The sequence below is a fragment of the Thalassophryne amazonica genome, chromosome 2 (assembly GCF_902500255.1).
Source record: "Thalassophryne amazonica chromosome 2, fThaAma1.1, whole genome shotgun sequence".
Lineage (NCBI taxonomy): Eukaryota > Metazoa > Chordata > Actinopteri > Batrachoidiformes > Batrachoididae > Thalassophryne > Thalassophryne amazonica.
The window spans coordinates 86,728,348-86,749,418 of NC_047104.1; the positions used below are offsets into that span (position 1 = coordinate 86,728,348).

A 21,071-nucleotide genomic window follows, 5' to 3' on the forward strand; every position below is an offset into this window, starting at 1 on the left:
CCAAGCCAGATTTCTTAATAAGTGGGGTCACCACTGCATTCTTGAAACTGGTAGGCACTATACCATTAACCAAACTCCCATTAATAATATTCAATACATACGGTGCCAACATGGAAAAAGCCTCTTTAAGAAGACGAGGTGGCAAAGGGTCATTTGGAGAACCAGCAGGCTTCATATGATCAATAATATCTCTCAAAGACAGCAAACTGACAGACTCAAACTGGTCAAAAACAGCTGAGCATGTCACAGAGATAGAAGGGTCATAAGCAGGAGAACTAATGAGGGCCCTAATACCAGCAACCTTTTTAAGAATAAAACTCATAAAATTCTCACACAATTCAGTGGAGCTCTCGAGACAATCCATTTGTGGTGCACTTAAAACAGAATTTACAATCTTAAAAAGAACACGAGGATTGTGACAGTTCGAATCAATAACATCAGAAAAGTACTTAAATTTAGCAGCCTTCATAGTTTTCTGATAAAACGCCAAAAGTCACGCAGTAACTGGAAGGACAACTGAGATCTGTCCTTCTTCCACCTTCGCTCAGCTCTCCTACACTTGCGCCTGACAGTGCGCGTAACATCATTCATCCAAGGCTCAGATCGACGTTTTGAAGATCTAAGTTTCAATGGAGCTACAGTATCTAAGACAGTCTGACAGATCAAGTTGAATTCAGAGGTGAAGGAGTCAACATCTAAATTAAAGCCGAGACACTCAGAAGAGCTGATCACAGCATTAAAAGCAGTGGAGATCATCATAGAAATCTTCCTTAGCGGACGGTGGTCTGTAGAGGACAAATACAAGAAAAGACATTTCTACATTTCTGGACTGTCAACCATGGCCAAGACCAAAGAGTTGATTAAGAACACCAGGGACAAAATTGTAGACCTGCACAAGGCTGGGATGAGCTACAGGACAGTAGAAAAGTAGCTTGGTGAGAAGGCAACAACTGTTGGTGTAATTATTAGAAAATAGAAGAAACACAAGACGACTGTCAATCTTCCTTGGTCTGGGGCTCCATGTAAGATCTTGTCTCGTGGGGTAAGGATGATTCTGAGAAAGCCCAGAACTACACGGGAGGACCTGGTTAATGACCTGAAGAGAGCTGGGACCACAGTCACAAAGATAACATTAGTAACACACTACACTGTCATGGTTTAAAATCCTGCAGGACACACAAGGTCCCCCTGCTCAAGCCAGAACATGTCCAAGTCCATTTGAAGTTCACAAGTGATCATTTGGATGATGCAGGGGAGGCATGGAAGAAGTTCATGTGGTCAGATGAGACCAAAATAGAGCTTTTTGGTATCAGCTCCACTCACCATGTTTGAAGGATGAGAACAACCCCAAGAATATCATCCCAACCATGAAGCATGGGAGTGGAAACAACATTTTTGGGGGTCCTTTTCTGCAAAGTGGACAGGACAACTGGCCATATTGAAGGGAGGATGGATGGGGTCATGTATCACAAGATTTTGGCAAACAACCTCCTTTCCTTAGTAAGAGCATTGAAGATGGGTCATGGCTGGATCTTCCAGCATGACAATGACCCTAAACACACAACCACAGCAACTAAGGAGTGGCTCCTGGAGTGGCCTAGCCAGTCTCCAAGTTGCCACCACAACAAGCACAGACAGGCATCTGGCTTCAACTCAAAGCAGATGCTTCAACAATGGAGGTATAAACATGGACCACTCTGATTCCATGTCTCTGACTTCCCTCAGGATGTAGACGTTTTCTTCGGTGTTATGATTTGAAAGCCATCTGGATAGGCTCTTCCACCAAACATTATGGGAAAGCCCTTACAATGAATTCAGGCCTTTCAGGTTAGTGCGGTGGATTACCCCTATCTGAGACTACTCATCACCAGGTGGTGATCAGTTGATAGCTCCACCTCTCTCTTTACCCAAATGTCCAAGACACATGGTTGCAGGTCTAATAACTTGATAAAAAAAAAATAAAAAAAATTCGTCATTGAGCTTTGACTGAAGGTGCTCTGGTACCATTTATACTTATGAACACTCTTGTCCTTGAACAAGGTGTTTGTTATGGACAATCCATGACCGACACAGAAGTCCAGCAGCAATACACCACTCGGATTCAGATCGGGGAGCTGTTCCTCCCAATCACTCACCTCCAAGTTTCTCCAGCATTGCCAGCATGAACATTGAAGTCCCCCAGTAGAACTAAGGAGTCCCCAGTAGGGACCTTTTCCAGGATCTTACTAACAGTCTCCAAGAAGGATGGATACTCTGAACTTTTGTTTTGTGCATACAGAAACATTAGACATACACATGAAGTCAAATGGAGGCAGCCCTCTTGTTCACCAGGGATATAAAATAACTGCACTCTGCTGGGAACTTGTGAGTATCCCTGCACCTGTCCCGCACCTCTAACCCTGGACAACCCCAGAGAAAGAGAGAGTCCAGCTGCTCTCCAGACGCTTGGTTCCAGAGCCTGTGCTGTGAGTGGAGGTGAGGCCAGCTATTTCTAGTTGGTATCAGTCAACCTCTTACGCAAGCTCAAATAGGCTCCTTCCCCACCAGAGAGGTGATGTTTCAAATTCCAAGAGTGGGTATCTGCCTCTGTCCCCTGCCCGTAGAACAACGCTCTAGACCTTTTACTCTCTCATTGCGAGTAAAGGTACAACTATAATATGGTGTAAGTCTCTTTTCTGGGAACGTTTGGTGGAAGAGCCTAGCCAGATGGCTTTCAACTTAAAACTCAGAAGAAATCTCTACATCCTGAGGGAAGTCGAGGACATAGAATCAGAGTGGTCCATGTTCAATACCTCCGTTGTTGAGGCAGCTACCTTGAACTGTAAAACTCCTCTTGAAGAAGAAACAAAATATATATGTTACAACTTTTTTTCTGTATTATCATCTCCTTATTTTGCGATATTTATGAGGGGAGGTGATGGTCTAGTGGTTAAAGCGTTGGGCTTGAGACCAGAGGATCCTCAGTTCAAATCCCAGCCTGACCGGAAAATCACTAAGGGCCCTTGGGCAAGGTCCTTAATCTCCTAGTTGCTCCCGGTGTGTAGTGAGTGCCTTGTATGGCAGCAGCCTGACATCGGTGTGAATGTGAGGCATTAGTGTGTAAAGCCCTTTGAGCGTCTGATGCAGATGGAAAAGTGCTATATAAATGCAGTCCATTTACCATTTGTGTATTTTTATGGTATGCTTTCTATTATTCAAATATAAAGAAAAAGCATAGCACACTCAAAATATTGATGTCTAGCCGCTGTTTTATTTCATAATAATTATGTTTCGGCCAAAAGGCCTTCGTCAAATAGCAACGTCCGTTGGACCAAGAATTCACACTTGGTCCAACGGAAGGGGACAAGGGAACAAGGGAACTCTTGGTCCAATGGAAGCTGCTATCTGACGAAGGCCTTTTGGCCGAAACGTAATTATTATGAAATAAAACAACGGCTAGACATCAATATTTTGAGTGTGCTATGCTTTTTCTTTATATTTGAGTTAGTATTTCTGCATGTGCACCTCAGCGGAGGATCTTGGTGTGCATTTTTTTTATCTATTTAATATGCTTTCTATTATTGCCATTTATTCTTTCCTTGTTGGAGTGTATTTTGATTAGTGCTTTTTCTGCAAAAGCCCTTTATACATAGTTATTATAATTGGTATTACTAATAATGAATGCTTGATTTTTTTATGTATGTTGCAGGACCTCCTAAACTAGTATTAAAAAGAAAACATCAAAAAATTGTGATTTGTACTGCAGAAAATACAGTAAACCATGAATCATTATAGTTGTATTTGTAGGTAAGAATGGATAAATATAATAAAATTTCTATGTGTAATCTCAGCAGGAAGTTGATTTTCTAGAAAAGAACCCTGATAGAATGTCCTCAATTCCATTATTTTCTGTCTGTGTAGAAAGTCCCTCAATGTGAACAAAATTTCTTAGCGTATTATCTCACTGGGCACAACTGTTGGAGAGCAGTTGGAGAAGTGAATTAGCGACCAAGCACACGAACGAGCGACAATGTCACAGTTGGTATCTCACTGAAGTGGTCGCTCACAGCTGAAATGATGACACATTTGCACACAAAGGGTTACGTTGTTACTATTATGTGAATAGATATTCCCTCACTGTACCCAGTAAGAATAAAATAAAATAAATGATAAGGTCTACAGCGTACTCACCAATCATATAATCACCTGCTTATATGATCCTTTTGTTCTAGGCATCAAGAACCAGGCACAGTGCTCATCCATGGGCTGGACCAGCCTTTTCTCTGTGATGCAGTGATGTTAGGCAGCACTTCAGGGGTGCGTCCTTTGATTTGATTTATTCAGCAATAAAATTTTCCATTTTGCTGTTCCCTTTTATTCACTCTGGTTCTCCACAGCAGATCCAAGGTGGATCTGCACGTTGATTTTTCATGGATACGTCCTCCTACATCTGCATTTTGCATTTTGGCTCATTTGGACAGATGTAGTCTCATTTCTATGGCATGGCATTTAGTAGAAAGATTACCCCAGGTTAAAGACACATGAATGCTCTGGGAGCTGGATCTGAAAGGAGTATGCCATTTAATGAAGGCACGTGGTCATATTTCCTCACTGACAACCAGCACATCAAAGAACTCTCACCGCACGTCCTCAGAGAGAGAGAGAGAGAGAGAGAGAGAGAGAGAGAGAGAGAGAGAGAGAGAAAGAGAGAGAGAGTGCTCCAGATAAAAAAAAGATTAAAAATAACAGTGCTGTGTGCTCCATTCCTGTGGACATGTGCTCCTCAGTAAAAAAAAAAATAATAAATCCATCCATCCATCCATTTTCTTCCTTTGCTTTATCTGGAATCGGGTCGTGGGGGCAGCAGCTCAAGCAAAACCACCCAGACCTCCCGATCCACACACACCTCCCCCAGCTCCTCCAGGGGAACCCCAAGGCATTTCCAAGCCAGCCGAGAGATGTAGTCCCTCCAGCGTGTCCTGGGTCTTCCCCGCGGCCTCCTCCCGATGGGACGTGCCCAGAACACCTCTCCAGCGAGGCATCCGGAAAAGATGCCCGAGCCACCTCAACTGGCTCCTTTCAACGTGGATGAGCAGCAGCTCGACTCCGAGCTCCTCCCGAGTGACCGAGCTCCTCACCCTATCTCTAAGGGAGCGCCCAGCCACCCTACGGAGGAAAGTCATCTCGGCCGCTTGTATTCGCGATCTCGTTCTTTCGGTCATGAGCCACATCTCATGACCATAGGTGAGGATCAGAACGTAGTTTGATCGGTAAATCGAGAGCTTTGCCCCCCTACTCAGCTCTCTCTTCACCACGACGGTCTGATACAGCGACCGCATCACTGCAGATGCTACACCGATCCATCTGTCAATCTCATGCTCCATCCGTCCCTCACTCGTGAACAAGACCCCGAGATACTTAAACTCCTCCACTTGAGGCAAGGACGCTCCACCGACATGAAGAGGGCAAAGCACCTATTTCTGGTCGAGAACCATGGCCTCGGATTTGGAGGTGCTGATTTTCATCCCGGACACTTCACACTCGGCTGCAAACCGCCCCAGTGCACGCTGAAGGTCCTGATTTGACGAAGCCAACAGAACCACATCGTCCGCAAACAGCAGAGACGAGATTCTGTGGTTCCCAAACCAGACCCCCTCTACACCCTGGCTGCGACTAGAAATTCTGTCCATAAAAATAATGAACAGAACTGGTGACAAAGGGCAGCCCTGGCAGAGGCCAACATCCACTGGAAACAGGTTTGACTTCCGGCAATGTGAACCAAGCTCCTGCTGCGGTTGTACAGGGACCGGATAGCCTTTAGCAAAGGACCCCGGACCCTGTACTCCTGGAGCACCCCCCACAGGGTGCCCCGAGGGACACGGTCGAACGCCTTCTCCAGATCCACAAAGCACATGTGGACTGGTTGGGCGAACTCCCATGAACCCTCAAGCACCCGATGGAGCATGTAGAGCTGGTCCAGTGTGCCGCGACCAGGACGAAAACCACACTGCTCCTCCTGAATCCGAGGTTCGACTATCAGTTGAATTCTCCTCTCCAGTACTCTGGAATAGACCTTACCATGGAAGCTGAGGAGTGTGATCCCCCTGTAGTTGGAACACACCCTCCGGTCCCCCTTCTTAAACAGAGGGACCACCACCCAGGTCTGCCAATCCAGAGGCACTGTCCCCGACCGCCACGTGATGTTGCAGAGGCATGTCAGCCAAGACAGTCCCACAACATCCAGAGACTTAAGGTACTCAGGACGGATTTCATCCACCCCAGGAGCCTTGCCACCGAGGAGCTTTCTAACTACCTCGGTGACTTTGGCCTGGGTAATGGATGAGTCTGCCTCTGAGTCCCCAGTCTCTGCTTCCTCTTCGGAAGATGTGACGATGGGATTGAGGAGATCCTCGAAGTATTCCTTCCATCGCCCGACAACATCCCCAGTCAGGATCAACAGCTCCCCACCCACACTGTAGACAGTGCTGGTGGAGAGCTGCTTCCGCCTCCTGAGGCGTCGGACGGTTTTCCAGAATTTCTTCAAGGCCGACCGATAGTCCTCCTCCATGGCCTGCCCGAACTCCTCCCAGACCCGAGTTTTTGCCTCTGCGACCGCACGGGCTGCGGCACGCTTGGCCTGCCGGTACCTGTCAGCTGCCTCTGGGGTCCCACCTGCCAACAAAGACAAGTAGGACTCCTTCTTCAGCTTGACGGCATCCCTTACTTCCGGCGTCCAATGAAGGGGCAACATAATAAAATTATATAATAATAAAAAAATAAGGGCCAAAATAATAAAATTAAATAAAAATAAAAAATTAAACGCATAAGTCCAGAAAGCTGAATATGAGTTCTGATGTCCGCTGCAACTGCAGCCAGGCTGGCAGCAGCTCGGCCACTTCCAAAACTGGCTGTTCCTCTCCGATCATCTCTGCTATTTTAGCATGCTCCCCCCCCCCCTCCCCCAGCTTGTGCATGTGGCCCAGCCACCCCTCCCACTGTTCTCTCATGAATCAATCATATTAGGAGTCCCAGCAAATGCATTCAGAGAGTCGCACAACACCAGCAATAGCTCTGGGGGCATACGGGGAGGAGCCTTGCCACCTTGCCAAGTTTGAACAGTTCAAAATCCAGGTGCAACGTCCTGTGAGTGAAGGAAAGTGCCATCCAGCAAATGTTGCATGAAATTAAGCGATTTCCCTTGCAATTGCCATTTGCAGGCTGTCAGAGCCCAGTGAGATCGTGCCCTTAGTCACACGGCTTGTTTTTGGTGCCCTTGACTTATGTCACAGAAGTGCATGGTTTACTTAGTTTGTTCCATGAAACTCACCTGGTTTGTCTTTTTTGTGACATGCTCATACCTGCACCTTTGCAAGCAGAAACAAAAATAAACACATTGGAAAACTGTTAAATTTCAAGACTGTTAAATTTCTGTCTGCTGATCCTTTTGTCTCATCCTTTTTCAGAACAAGCCATGGCTGGGAAGCCATTCCGTGCAACTTTTATCTGGAGCAGCATCATTTCCAACCTCCAGGCTAATGTTGAGGTCAAGCGGCGACGCCACAACCTGAAGTCTTACCATGACTGCTTCCTGGGCTCAGAAGCTGTAGATGTGGTGTTGGCACACATCATCCAGAACCATTACTGTAATGATGAGGAGGTCCCACGATACAAGGCCGTCCGTCTGTGTCAGGCCCTGATGGAGTCGCGGGTGTTTGAGCCGGTGGACACCAAAGTGTTTTCCAAAGAAAAGAGGCGGGCAACATTTGAAGATAGTAGTTGCAGTTTGTACCGCTTCCTGAGTCCAGTGTCCAGCTCGCCAGCGCTGGACAACATCAAGTCCCAGTCCACGAGTACCATTGAGAGTGGCTACGACTCCCCAAGCATACACAGTCTTAGTCCACCGTGTGGAAGGTACAGATTTAGATTACAGCCCGACCAGTAGAGAGTTTTAGGGGCTAATATAAAACAGCAAAAAATTTATGATACTGGTATATTTGCCAGTATATACGAGGTCTGTCCGTAAAGTATCGTACCTTTTTATTTTTTTCAAAAACTATATGGATTTCATTCATTGGTTTTTACGTCAGACATGCTTGAACCCTCGTGCGCATGCGTGAGTTTTTCCACGCCTGTCGGTGATGTCATTCGCCTGTGAGCACGCCTTGTGGAAGGAGTGGTCCCGCCCCCTCGTCGGATTTTCATTGTCTGGAAATGGCGGAATGAAAAGGACTTTTTTTCCATCAGAATTTTTTCAGAAGCTGTTAGAGACTGGCACCTGGAAACCATTCGAAAAATTTATCTGGCTTTCAGTGAAAGTTTTACGGGCTTCACAGAGAATAAGGACTTTAACTACAGGTTTAAGGACCCCTTTAAAGGACGGTCGGTGCGCCGCGCTGCGAGCTGCGACGATGCGGCACAAACCACTGGATCATTTCTAAGCTGATGGCTCTGTGGATACGAGACCGTCGTGTGCTCTTTCTCTGGTTATCACAAGACCTGGACATCAGCCATTTTCCGGCAGATTTCACTTTTAACAAGAGATTTTGTCATGGAAAGCCGCGCGGAGGCTTCGCGCGTCACGACCAATTCGCTGATGAAGCGAGACAAAGGAACACCTCCGTTTCGGAGTGTTAGAGGACAAGTTGGGACATGTCCAGCTCTCCACAAGTTCTTTTATACTCACTGGGCTGGTAAGCACTGAAAGCCGAGATAGACATGTCCCAACTTGTCCTCTAACACTCCGAAACGGAGGTGTTCCTTTGTCTCGCTTCATCAGCGAATCGGTCGTGACGCGCGAAGCCTCCGCGCGGCTTTCCATGACAAAATCTCTTGTTAAAAGTGAAATCTGCCGGAAAATGGCTGATGTCCAGGTCTTGTGATAACCAGAGAAAGAGCACACGACGGTCTCGTATCCACAGAGCCATCAGCTTAGAAATGATCCAGTGGTTTGTGCCGCATCGTCGCAGCTCGCAGCGCGGCGCACCGACCGTCCTTTAAAGGGGTCCTTAAACCTGTAGTTAAAGTCCTTATTCTCTGTGAAGCCCGTAAAACTTTCACTGAAAGCCAGATAAATTTTTCGAATGGTTTCCAGGTGCCAGTCTCTAACAGCTTCTGAAAAAATTCTGATGGAAAAAAAGTCCTTTTCATTCCGCCATTTCCAGACAATGAAAATCCGACGAGGGGGCGGGACCACTCCTTCCACAAGGCGTGCTCACAGGCGAATGACATCACCGACAGGCGTGGAAAAACTCACGCATGCGCACGAGGGTTCAAGCATGTCTGACGTAAAAACCAATGAATGAAATCCATATAGTTTTTGAAAAAAATAAAAAGGTACGATACTGTACGGACAGACCTCGTATATTAAAAATGGCAGTGATTCCTACCATTTTGTATTAAACCTTTATTATGATAAAGAAATTTATTTGAGGCTTGATGTTTTACAGTTTAAACATGAATTGTATTAAAAATAACTATAAATATCACCAAACCAACGTACATCATGCTGCCTTCACTCTGACTGGTAGTTAAAATATCACATCATTCAGCATTTTAATACAATAGACTTTTCATCTATTTTGGCACTGCTTTTTGGCATGGCAGCCATTTGTCTTTTGTGGCTGTAAAACACCCACTCTGATTGAAAATGAAAGACAGCTGGTCATGTTGCCTCTGTCTTTTGTAGCTATGTGATCACTGCTGATGGGGGTCCCAACCATGCTGAGCAACATTGTAAACGGTACCACTGGAGCAACTTCTGCTGAACAAAGAACATAATGCTATTATGTCCAGCAGCCAAAGTGCTTTTCTGCATTGTTTATTCTGTAAAATATATAAAAGTTTACATATTGGCAAACATAATACCCATACTGTTATATTATTGATTATCCTATTAGGATTCTGATCTGCCAACTAATAGTGCATCCAGAAAGTATTCACAGTGCCTCACTTTTTTTATCATTTTGCTATGTTACAGCCTTATTCCCAAAATGGAGAAAATACATTTTTTTCCCCTCAGAATTCTTCTCACATCACCCCATAATGACTGCATGAACAAACTATTTTCTTTTTGTTTTTTAATTTTTGCAAATTCATTAATAATAAAAACTAAGTCACATGTACATAAGTATTCTCAGCTTTGGTGATGCACCTTTGGCAGCAATTACAGCCTCAAGTTTTGAATATGATGCCACAACCTTGGTGCACCTATCTTTGGGCAGTTTTGCCCATTCCTCTTTGCCTCTTTGGAATAAGGCTATAACATAACAAAATGTGGAAAAAGTGAGGTGCTGTGAATACTTTCTGGATGAACCGTATAATTGGTCAGCCTTTAATTTCTGTAATTATGATTTACTCCATAGCCCATTAGCCCAATTACCAGAGTTATGGTGCCATTTCTCTTCAAACAGTGTAAGGCAAATGAAAGAAAAAAAAAACTAGTGTAACCCACACAGTAATACCCCTGACATCCTAATTTCACTAGTGTAATGTTATGTGCTAATTTCACTTTTGCTGACGCAGAGGGAAAAGAAATATGGTTAATGCAGCCATGCAGAGACTTTCCAACATGCAGATCATGTGGCTGCACAGGCTTAAACTGCAACAAATAACAGAAGATTAAGATCCCGACTCAGCCATGAGCTCGCTTGTGTTTTATTATGTTTTTATAGGGACAATCAAGTAAAACATTTCAAAACATCACAGCACTATTTAGCACAGCAAGCACAGGCCTGGAATCGAACACTGGTCTACATGTTGGTAATCTACCTCCTGAACCACGAACACTGACAGAATAAAGTTTAACACTGAAACTATGGATTTTCACGTTCTAATTTGCCTTTACTTTGAGCCTTGCAAGTAAAATTGTTGACAGGGTCTCGAGCACATCACAAACACACAAAGGACCCATCAGCCTTGCACCGCTAGCATACAGCCTTGCGACGTTCTGTTTACCATTCGCCAGAAAACATTGATCAATGGAAACTGATTATTTTACTGGCCTTGGGTTGGTTTGATAACCGCTGTACTCAGAGTCAGGCCACATCATCACTCAGTCATATGTACAAAACACACTTTGCAAGTTTGTTTCTACAATAAGTCTATTCATGTTGTTTCAACAATTTCCCGCTAATTTGTGTTGCTATGTGAATCTCCAGCCAAGAGGTGCTGGGCTATGCCACACACTCCCCTGTAAAAACGAACAAATCACTGGAGGATGTTCTGGGAAATCTCAACCTGAGCTCATCCATCACGCCTCAGATGATCAACCTCGGCCTGTCTCAAGAGCGTAAGTCATGTTCCAGCTGATGATGTGCAGTTGAAGGACACAAAGGGCTGCGTGATGTCATGCACAAATGGTTGCTCAGTACACGTGTTTGGTTGTGAGGATCCCTAGTGACAGTGATTGTGTTTTGTCAGTGGTGAATGAGGTGTGGTACCAGCAGGCTGTGCTCAGGCTGCTGCAGCTGATAGAGCTCCCCCTGCTGGAGAACCTGTTGGAGCGCAAGGACTCATCTAGACGGCTGCGAAATATGGGCAGTGATCCCGAGCAGCTGTACACATCCCACTATGTGGACAGAGAGATCCTCAAAGCATTCAGCGAAGCACAGTGAGTCTCCAAGAAAAAAAAGTTTTTCTTCTTAAGTCTTTTTTTAAGCTCACACCTTTAAATTTTAAGTTGATAATCAGGACTTTTACAAGTGTCTTTAAAAAAAAAAGTCAGTGTGGCAGTCTGGTGGTGGTGAGGAAGATGGTGTCTTGATCAATTCCCAGACAGGATTCTGCATCCAGGTGTCGATCTAGAGATGTCTGTGCGTGGGTTTGTTTAATGTGGGAATAACACTGCACGCTGACAAACACATGGTCCTTGACAGATCCTTAGCCTGGTCCAATGGCTGGGAAATCCCAGATGATCGAGGTCTGAGGACAAGCTGCAGCCTTTATCCACCTTCACAGCTGTTGGATTACAAGCCATCACCTCCTCCGCCTGATCCACCGTTCAGGACTCATTGTTTCACTAGAGCCCCATTAGCCGTCTCATGTTCAGGGTTCCCGTTGGCCCTTCATGGCTACCGTAGCGGCCACGGGGCCTGAATCCAATGAAAGACTTGTTAGCAGACTTTTAATGAGCCTTTCATTGGATTCAGTTGTGTTGGAGCAGGGAGACAACTAAGAGTGTCAGGAAGGTGGCTCTCGAGGACCGAACTTGGCCACCCCTGACAGACGAAAAAGTAGTATGATCTTTGATGTGGAACCCACTATGTGCTCTGAGGTGGATAGTGGAGAAATAACAAAAAATGCCTTACAGCTACTACGTGTAGGATTTAAGGGTGTTTATAGGCAGAAATGGATAATAGGGTTCATAACCATCTTGTTATGTGTCGGACGTGGTCGGAGCACCGACCCAGCGTTTAACAGGACCCAGCATGAAATAAGCAGAGCACGGTTCAAAAGATAACAGAATTTAATAATCATAGTGAGTTTAGTGATAAACAACCAAAAATGTCCGCGGTCTGGTGAGGTGAAAACACGGCGCGCTCTCAGCAGCGTAAACAGTCCAGAGCCACAGCAGTTCGGACCCAGGGACCCCGCCGACACCCCCCAGGTGGCCGCGATAAACGGAGTCTGTGAAGAAAGAAAACATGAGGTGAGTCCAACACTCTCCACCCAGAGAGACACAGCTCAAAGGTGCACACAATCAGCAAACACTTCCTGGCTTAAATATATATCAGCTTCTCACCCTGCAGGCACGGAACAACTCAGTTCAAATCTCCACTGCAGCAGAAGCTGATTAGACAATTAGCATAACGTGACAGCTCAATACAACAAGGTGTGAGGGACACCAAATCCACTGTCATTACTTCATAAAAGTCACCAAAACCAAATTACCTCAGGAAGTGTGCTGAAGAGCGTGAGACCTCACCCAATCCTCCTTCACAGACTGTGGCGTCAAACCTGGAGCGGTCTCTGCATCCATAATGGTGAGATTGTTCTCCCAACGCCGATCTCACACGTCTGCTCACAAGGTCGAGTCTCTGGCAATCACACACTGTGCATTCAAGGTTTAAGTGCAGCAATCTCTGATCAAGACAGATACACCAAAGCTGTGAGTCCTGATGACCTGCATGTGATAACAAGCCTCAGGTGTTCAGGGTGAGGTTCTAATACTCAGCCACTCAGTCCTGAATGCATACCACCTGGTGGGAGAAACGAAAAACAAAAACCAAGCCAGCCAAACACCCCAGCACACAACACATCTGTTCATTAGAGTCTAATTACCTGCAACAATGATTCCATGTGTTTACATTAGCCTTTCATATCTACATGTTGATACAGTCACCCAAAAGGGACATACTTACTCTGCCTTACAGTTTTTTACAATGTGTCCCAAACAAATGGAAGAAAAAGAAAAGGAATTAGCGGTTGCTCCCCTGTACACTGTCTATTGGTTGCTTGTGCAGTCAAGCAAGTTTGAAAACTCTAATTTTTGTGAGATAGAGGATCATACATATTGCTTATCATGAGAAGGCAAGGGAGCATCAGTCCCAGCCAGTGAAGACATTGTTTGATGAGCGCACCGACATGCAGCGAGTGCGCTTTTATATTAAAGTCACAGGTTTGATCAGAGCTTATCGATCAGGGCGTTTGATGAGTGCACCGACATGCAGCGAGTGCGCTTTTATTTTAAAGTCACAGGTGTGATCAGACACACACACACACAGAGAGAGAGAGAGAGAGAGAGAGAGAGAGAATTTCTGAGTTGAGGTTAGATTCCCTGTTCTGAGTTGAGGTTAGATTCCCTGTTCTGAGTTGAGGTTAGATTCCCTGTTCTGAGTACACAGGCGCTGTGGGCTGTATGATCATGTTCTCCAGCTGGATGCACATACTCAGTTTTTGGTTGTGTACAGGAGTGCCGTGTTGCACAGACTTGCTTGCAGTAACGCTGTGCTGTGCAGACCTGCTTAAAACTGTGTCCAGCACTCTACACTGAAGAAAATTAAACATGTTTAATTTCTACCGTCCGACGCATGTAGCCCTCAACATAATGCTGCGTAGGGAGAAAAAACTTGACGTAGAGCTGCTAAAAGTGGGCGTAGAGCTGCTCATCTCAGTGTAGATGATACGCCACAATGAGCAGCTCTACGAATATGCCATTGTGAAATGGGCTTTAGTGACATGAAATTTGGGGTTCCACAGGGGTCCGTCTTAGGCCCCCTGCTTTTCTCTCTTTATATAGCACCCTTTGGGCACATATTGCGGCGTTTTGGGGTTACCTTTCACTGCTATGCTGATGATACTCAGTTATACAGGGGAGGGGGAGGTGATGGTCTAGTTGTTAAAGCGTTGGGCTTGAGACCAGAAGATCCTTGGTTCAAATCCCAGCCTGACTGGAAAATCACAAAGGGCCCTTGGGCAAGGTCTTTAATCCCCTATTGCTCCCGGTGTGTAGTGAGCACCTTGTGTGGCAGCACCCTCACATTATTTGTAAAGCGCTTTGAGCATCTGATGCAGATGGATATAAAATGCAGTCCATTTATCAAAAATGTAGTCCATGTATACATGCCAATAACTGCTGGTAATCTCATCCACATAAAATCTTTAGAAGATTGCCTTGCATCAGTGAGAAGTTGGATGTCTAGCAACTTCCTACTTTTAAACTCTGGTAAGACTGAAATGATGGTTCTTGGTCCAGTGAGACATCAGCATCAATTTGACCAGTTAATGCTTAGCCTAGGCTCATGTGTCATACATCACACTGACAAAGTGAGGAAACTTGGGGTCATTTTTGATCCAACATTGTCCTTTGACCTCCACATTAGAAATATTATCAAATCAAATCAAATCAGTTTCATTTATATAGTGCCAAATCACAACAAACAGTTGCCCCAAGGTGCTTCATATTGCAAGGCAAAGCCATACAATAATTACAGAAAAACCCCAACTGTCAAAACGACCCCCTGTGAGCAAGCACTTGGCGACAGTGGGAAGGAAAAACTCCCTTTTAACAGGAAGAAACCTCCAGCAGAACCAGGCTCAGGGAGGGGCAGTCTTCTGCTGGGACTGGTTGGGGCTGAGGGAGAGAACCAGGAAAAAGACATGCTGTGGAGGGGAGCAGAGATCAATCACTAATGATTAAATGCAGAGTGGTGCATACAGAGCAAAAAGAGAAAGAAACACTCAGTGCATCATGGGAACCCCCCAGCACTCTAAGTCTATAGCAGCATAACTAAGGGATGGTTCAGGGTCACCTAAGCTTTAGCAAAAAGGAAAGTTTTAAGCCTAATGTTAAAAGTAGAGAGGGTGTCTGTCTCCCTGATCCAAATTGGGAGCTGTTTCCAGAGGAGAGGAGCCTGAAAGCTGAAGGCTCTGCCTCCCATTCTACTCTTACAAACCCTAGGAACTACAAGTAAGCCTGCAGTCTGAGAGCGAAGCGCTCTATTGGGGTGATATGGTACTATGAGGTCCCTAAGATAAGATGGGACCTGATTATTCAAAACCTTATAAGTAAGAAGAAGAATTTTAAATTCTATTCTAGAATTAACAGGAAGCCAATGAAGAGAGGCCAATATGGGTGAGATATGCTCTCTCCTTCTAGTCCCCGTCAGTACTCTAGCTGCAGCATTTTGAATTAACTGAAGGCTTTTCAGGGAACTTTTAGGACAACCTGATAATAATGAATTACAATAGTCCAGCCTAGAGGAAATAAATGCATGAATTAGTTTTTCAGCATCACTCTGAGACAAGACCTTTCTAATTTTAGAGATATTGCTCAAATGCAAAAATGCAGTCCTACATATTTGTTTAATATGCGCATTGAATGACATATCCTGATCAAAAATGACTCCAAGATTTCTTACAGTATTACTAGAGGTTAGGGTAATGCCATCCAGAGTAAGGATCCAAGTAAGGCCAAGTACAATAACTTCAGTTTTATCTGAGTTTAAAAGCAGGAAATTAGAGGTCATCCATGTCTTTATGTCTGTAAGACAATCCTGCAGTTTAGCTAATTGGTGTGTGTCCTCTGGCTTCATGGATAGATAAAGCTGAGTATCATCTGCGTAACAATGAAAATTTAAGCAATGCTGTCTAATAATACTGCCTAAGGGAAGCATGTATAAAGTGAATAAAATTGGTCCTAGCACAGAACCTTGTGGAACTCCATAATTAACCTTAGTCTGTGAAGAAGATTCCCCATTTACATGAACAAATTGTAATCTATTAGATAAATATGATTCAAACCACTGCAGCGCAGTGCCTTTAATACCTATGGCATGCTGTAATCTCTGTAATAAAATTTTATGGTCAACAGTATCAAAAGCAGCACTGAGGTCTAACAGAACAAGCACAGAGATGAGTTCACTGTCTGAGGCCATAAGAAGATCATTTGTAACCTTCACTAATGCTGTTTCTGTACTATGATGAATTCTAAACCCTGACTGAAACTCTTCAAATAGACCATTCCTCTGCAGATGATCAGTTAGCTGTTTTACAACTACCCTTTCAAGAATTTTTGAGAGAAAAGGAAGGTTGGAGATTGGCCTATAATTAGCTAAGATAGCTGGGTCAAGTGATGGCTTTTTAAGTAATGGTTTAATTACTGCCACCTTAAAAGCCTGTGGTACATAGCCAACTAATAAAGACAGATTGATCATATTTAAGATCGAAGCATTAATTAATGGTAGGGCTTCCTTGAGCAGCCTGGTAGGAATGGGGTCTAATAGACATGTTGATGGTTTGGAGGAAGTAACTAATGAAAATAACTCAGACAGAACAATCGGAGAGAAAGAGTCAAACCAAATACCGGCATCACTGAAAGCAGCCAAAGAGAACGATATGTCTTTGGGATGGTTATGAGTAATTTTTTCTCTAATAGTTCAAATTTTATTAGCAAAGAAAGTCATGAAGTCATTACTAGTTAAAGTTAAAGGAATACTCGGCACAATAGAGCTCTAACTCTTTGTCAGCCTGGCTACAGTGCTGAAAAGAAACCTGGGGTTGTTCTTATTTTCTTCAATTAGTGATGAGTAGTAAGATGTCCTAGCTTTACGGAGGGCTTTTTTATAGAGCAACAGACTCTTTTTCCAGGCTAAGTGAAGATCTTCTAAATTAGTGAGACGCCATTTCCTCTCCAACTTACGGGTTATCTGCTTTAAGCTGCGAGTTTGTGAGTTATACCACGGAGTCAGGCACTTCTGATTTAAGGCTCTCTTTTTCAGAGGAGCTATAGCATCCAAAGTTGTCCTCAATGAGGATATAAAACTACTGACGAGATAATCTATCTCTCACAGAGTTTAGGTAGCTACTGTGCCCTGTGTTGGTATATGGCATTGGAGAACATAAAGAAAGAATCATATCCTTAAACCTAGTTACAGCGCTTTCTGAAAGACTTCTACTGTAATGAAACTTATTCCCCACTGCTGGGTAGTCCATCAGAGTAAATGTAAATGTTATTAAGAAATGATCAGACAGAAGGGGGTTTTCAGGGAATACTGTTAAGTCTTCAATTTCCATACCATAAGTCAGAACAAGATCTAAGGTATGATTAAAGTGGTGGGTGGACTCATTTACATTTTGAGCAAAGCCAATCGAGTCTAACAATAGATTAAATGCAGTGTTGAGGCTGTCATTCTCAGCATCTGTGTGGATGTTAAAATCGCCCACTATAATTATCTTATCTGAGCTAAGCACTAAGTCAGACAAAAAGTCCGAAAATTCACAGAGAAACTCACAGTAACGACCAGGAGGACGATAGATAACAACAAATAAAACTGGTTTTTGGGACTTCCAATTTGGATGGACAAGACTAAGAGACAAGCTTTCAAATGAATTAAAGCTCTGTCTGGGTTTTTGATTAATTAATAAGCTGGAGTGGAAGATTGTTGCTAATCCTCCGCCTCGGCCCGTGCTACGAGCGTTTTGGCAGTTAGTGTGACTCGGGGGTGTTGACTCATTTAAACTAACATATTCATCCTGCTGTAACCAGGTTTCTGTAAGGCAGAATAAATCAATATGTTGATCAATTATTATATCATTTACTAACAGGGACTTAGAAGAGAGAGATCTAATGTTTAATAGACCACATTTAACTGTTTTAGTCTGTGGTGCAGTTGAAGGTGCTATATTATTTTTTCTTTTTGATTTTTTATGCTTAAATAGATTTTAACTGGTTGTTGGTGGTCTGGGAGCAGGCACCGTCTCTACGGGGATGGGGTAATGAGGGGATGGCAGGGGGAGAGAAGCTGCAGAGAGGTGTGTAAGACTACAACTCTGCTTCCTGGTCCCAACCCTGGATAGTCACGGTTTGCAGGATTTAAGAAAACTGGCCAGATTTCTAGAAATGAGAGCTGCTCCATCCAAAGTGGGATGGATGCCGTCTCTCCTTTTCCCCAGAAGCTTTGCCAATTATCTATGAAGCCCACCTCGTTTTTTGGACACCACTCAGACAGCCAGCAATTCAAGGAGAACATGCGGCTAAACATGTCACTCCCGGTCCGATTGGGGAGGGGCCCAGAGAAAACTACAGAGTCTGACATTGTTTTTGCAAAGTTACACACCGATTCAATATTAATTTTAGTGACCTCCGATTGGTGTAACCGGGTGTCATTACTGCCAACATGAATTACAATCTTACCAAATTTACGCTTAGCCTTAGCCAGCAGTTTCAAATTTCCTTCAATGTCACCTGCTCTGGCCCCCAGAAGACAATTGACTATGGTTGCTGGTGTCGCTAACTTCACATTTCTCAAAACAGAGTCGCCAATAACCAGAGTTTGATCCTCGGCGTGTGTGTCGCCGAGTGGGGAAAAACGGTTAGAGATGTGAACGGGTTGGCGGTGTACACGGGGCTTCTGTTTAGGACTACGCTTCCTCCTCACAATCACCCAGTCGGCCTGCTTTCCCGGCTGCTCGGGATCTGCCGGGAGGGAACTAATGGCGGCTAAGCTACCTTGGTCCGCACCGACTACAGAGGCCTGGCTAGCTGTAGCATTTTCTAAGGTGCGGAGCCGAGTCTCCAATTCGCCCAGCCTGGCCTCCAAAGCTAGGAATAAGCTACACTTATTACAAGTACCATTACTGCTAAAGGAGGCCGAGGAATAACTAAACATTTCACACCAAGAGCAGAAAAGTGCGGGAGAGACAGGAGAAGCCGCCATACTAAATCGGCTAAGAGCTAGTAGCTGCGCTAAGCTAGCGGATTCCTAAAAACACGCAAAGTGAATAATGTGTAAATAATTTAGAGGTGATTCAGCAGAGGGAGTGCTTTAGTTAAGGCACGTGAAGATAACACTGTGAAACAAATCGTTATCTAGTTAACTAGATCAATCTAACTGTGCAGATTAAACAGATAACAGATACAGCAAAACACCGCTGTGCTCCGGAACAGGAAGTGATACAATACCGCAGTGAGAGCCAACCACCAGTAGAGGTTACAGCCAATTATGAGGAGTGCTTTCTTCAACCTGCGAAATATAGCGACAATTCATCCCATCCTGTTTATGGCTGATGCTGTGACCATGATTCATGCGTTTGTCTCTTATAGACTGGACTACTGCAATGTTCTATTTACCACAGTCCATCATTAGGCGTCTCCAATTGGTTCAAAATGCTTCTGCCAGAGTTTTGACACAAAGCAGAAAGTTTGACCACATTACACCCATTTTGGCATCTCTTCACTGGCTTCCTGTCCCAGTGAGATCAGATTTTAAGGTTCTGCTACTAGCCAATAAAATTGTTCACGGACTGGTACCTCCATGCTTAGCTGACCTAATTAAACCCTACGTACCGGCCCGGGCTTTGCGTTCTCAAGGTGCAGGACTACTTTGTGTCCCTAGGGTGAATAAGAAGTCTGCGGGTCACAGAGCTTTCTCTTATCGTGCCCCTGTTCTGTGGAATAATCTCGCTGCTTCAATAAAACAGTCAGATTCTGTAGAGACTTTCAAGTCCAGACTTAAGACACACTTATTTTCCCTTTCGTATGACTAGCATACTGGAATAGTATGTTTCTATGCTTTTTACTCTTTTACTTAATTTTATTAGGAAACGGAGCGTGCCGCGGCCTAAACTTTGTCTAAATTCTGGGTCTTTTAGTGAAGCTTAGGGCTAGTGGCCAGTGATCACCTTAGTATTTCTTCTTTTTCTTGTTGCTTAATGCTGACAAATTACATTGTATTGGTCTTTCTGATGCTTGATGTTGTGTGGGCCGCTGAAGAGGAGGTACTGCTGGCCCACCACCACCAGAGGGCGCCGCCGCCCCACAGGAGCAGCCTCGGTAACAGCTGTCACCCATCACCTGAGACAGCTGACGGCAATTATCACTGGGGTATATCAGCAGGACGGCATCTCCACCTCATCGCCGAGATATCGTTCTACCTGGAAGGTAATAATCTCAGCTGACTGCTTGACAGTAACCTTTGTGATTTTTGTGAGTGATTGCAGACTTTTTTCCCCAACGAGAGGTGGAGGTAGCTTCCCTGCCGTACAGGTTGCTGGGTGCAAACGCGCCCACGTTAATTGTGTTCTTGTTCCTCGCCAGCAGTACCAGGTCCGACACGCGGAGGCAGTGGCCACCTGGGAGTTCGGAACTTGGCGGCTCCAGTATTCCCGGGGTCCTGTGGTGGAGGAAACCGTGTGGTTCCGGTTCTACTTTGGAGAGGCGTCTCCTATCTTCGAGCCTGCCCACACGACACCTTCGTGAATTGAACTTTGTCCATTGTTGTAATTTGTTGTGTTTGTTGTGCACGTTCGCAACAGTAAAGTGTTGTTATTTGACCTATTCCATTGTCCGTTCATTTGCGCCCCCTGTTGTGGGTCCGTGTTCCTACACTTTCCCAACAGGATATCTCGGCCAGCGTCATGGATCCCGAGGGGCGTCAACCGGCTGTTGAACGGCCAATGGAAGAACAAGGCGCACAGGCGTCCGCAGGAGGGGTAATCGGTGAGTTGCAGCGGATCCTCACCGCTTTCACGACTCGGTTAGACTTGATGGCCGAGCAGAACGCCCTCCTGAACCGCAGGGTGGAGGCTCTCGCCGCGCAGGTGGAAGCGCGCCCTCCGGGCGCCGCTGCGGCTCTCCCTCCCGTAGACCCTGTGCG

General features: G+C 44.9%; 1 protein-coding gene across 1 annotated transcript in view; it reads left to right on the forward strand.

Annotated features, from left to right (window-relative positions):
* The window catches only part of depdc7a (DEP domain containing 7, paralog a), an 80,068-nt gene that overhangs the window by 26,113 nt on the left and 32,884 nt on the right, over positions 1–21,071 (forward strand). The window contains exons 2-5 of the mRNA XM_034188781.1: positions 4,212–4,296; positions 7,443–7,890; positions 11,136–11,266; positions 11,398–11,587. Of these exons, the coding sequence (XP_034044672.1) occupies positions 7,451–7,890; positions 11,136–11,266; positions 11,398–11,587 (761 nt within the window). The 5' untranslated portion in view covers positions 4,212–4,296; positions 7,443–7,450. The remainder of the gene's footprint in view (positions 1–4,211; positions 4,297–7,442; positions 7,891–11,135; positions 11,267–11,397; positions 11,588–21,071) is intronic.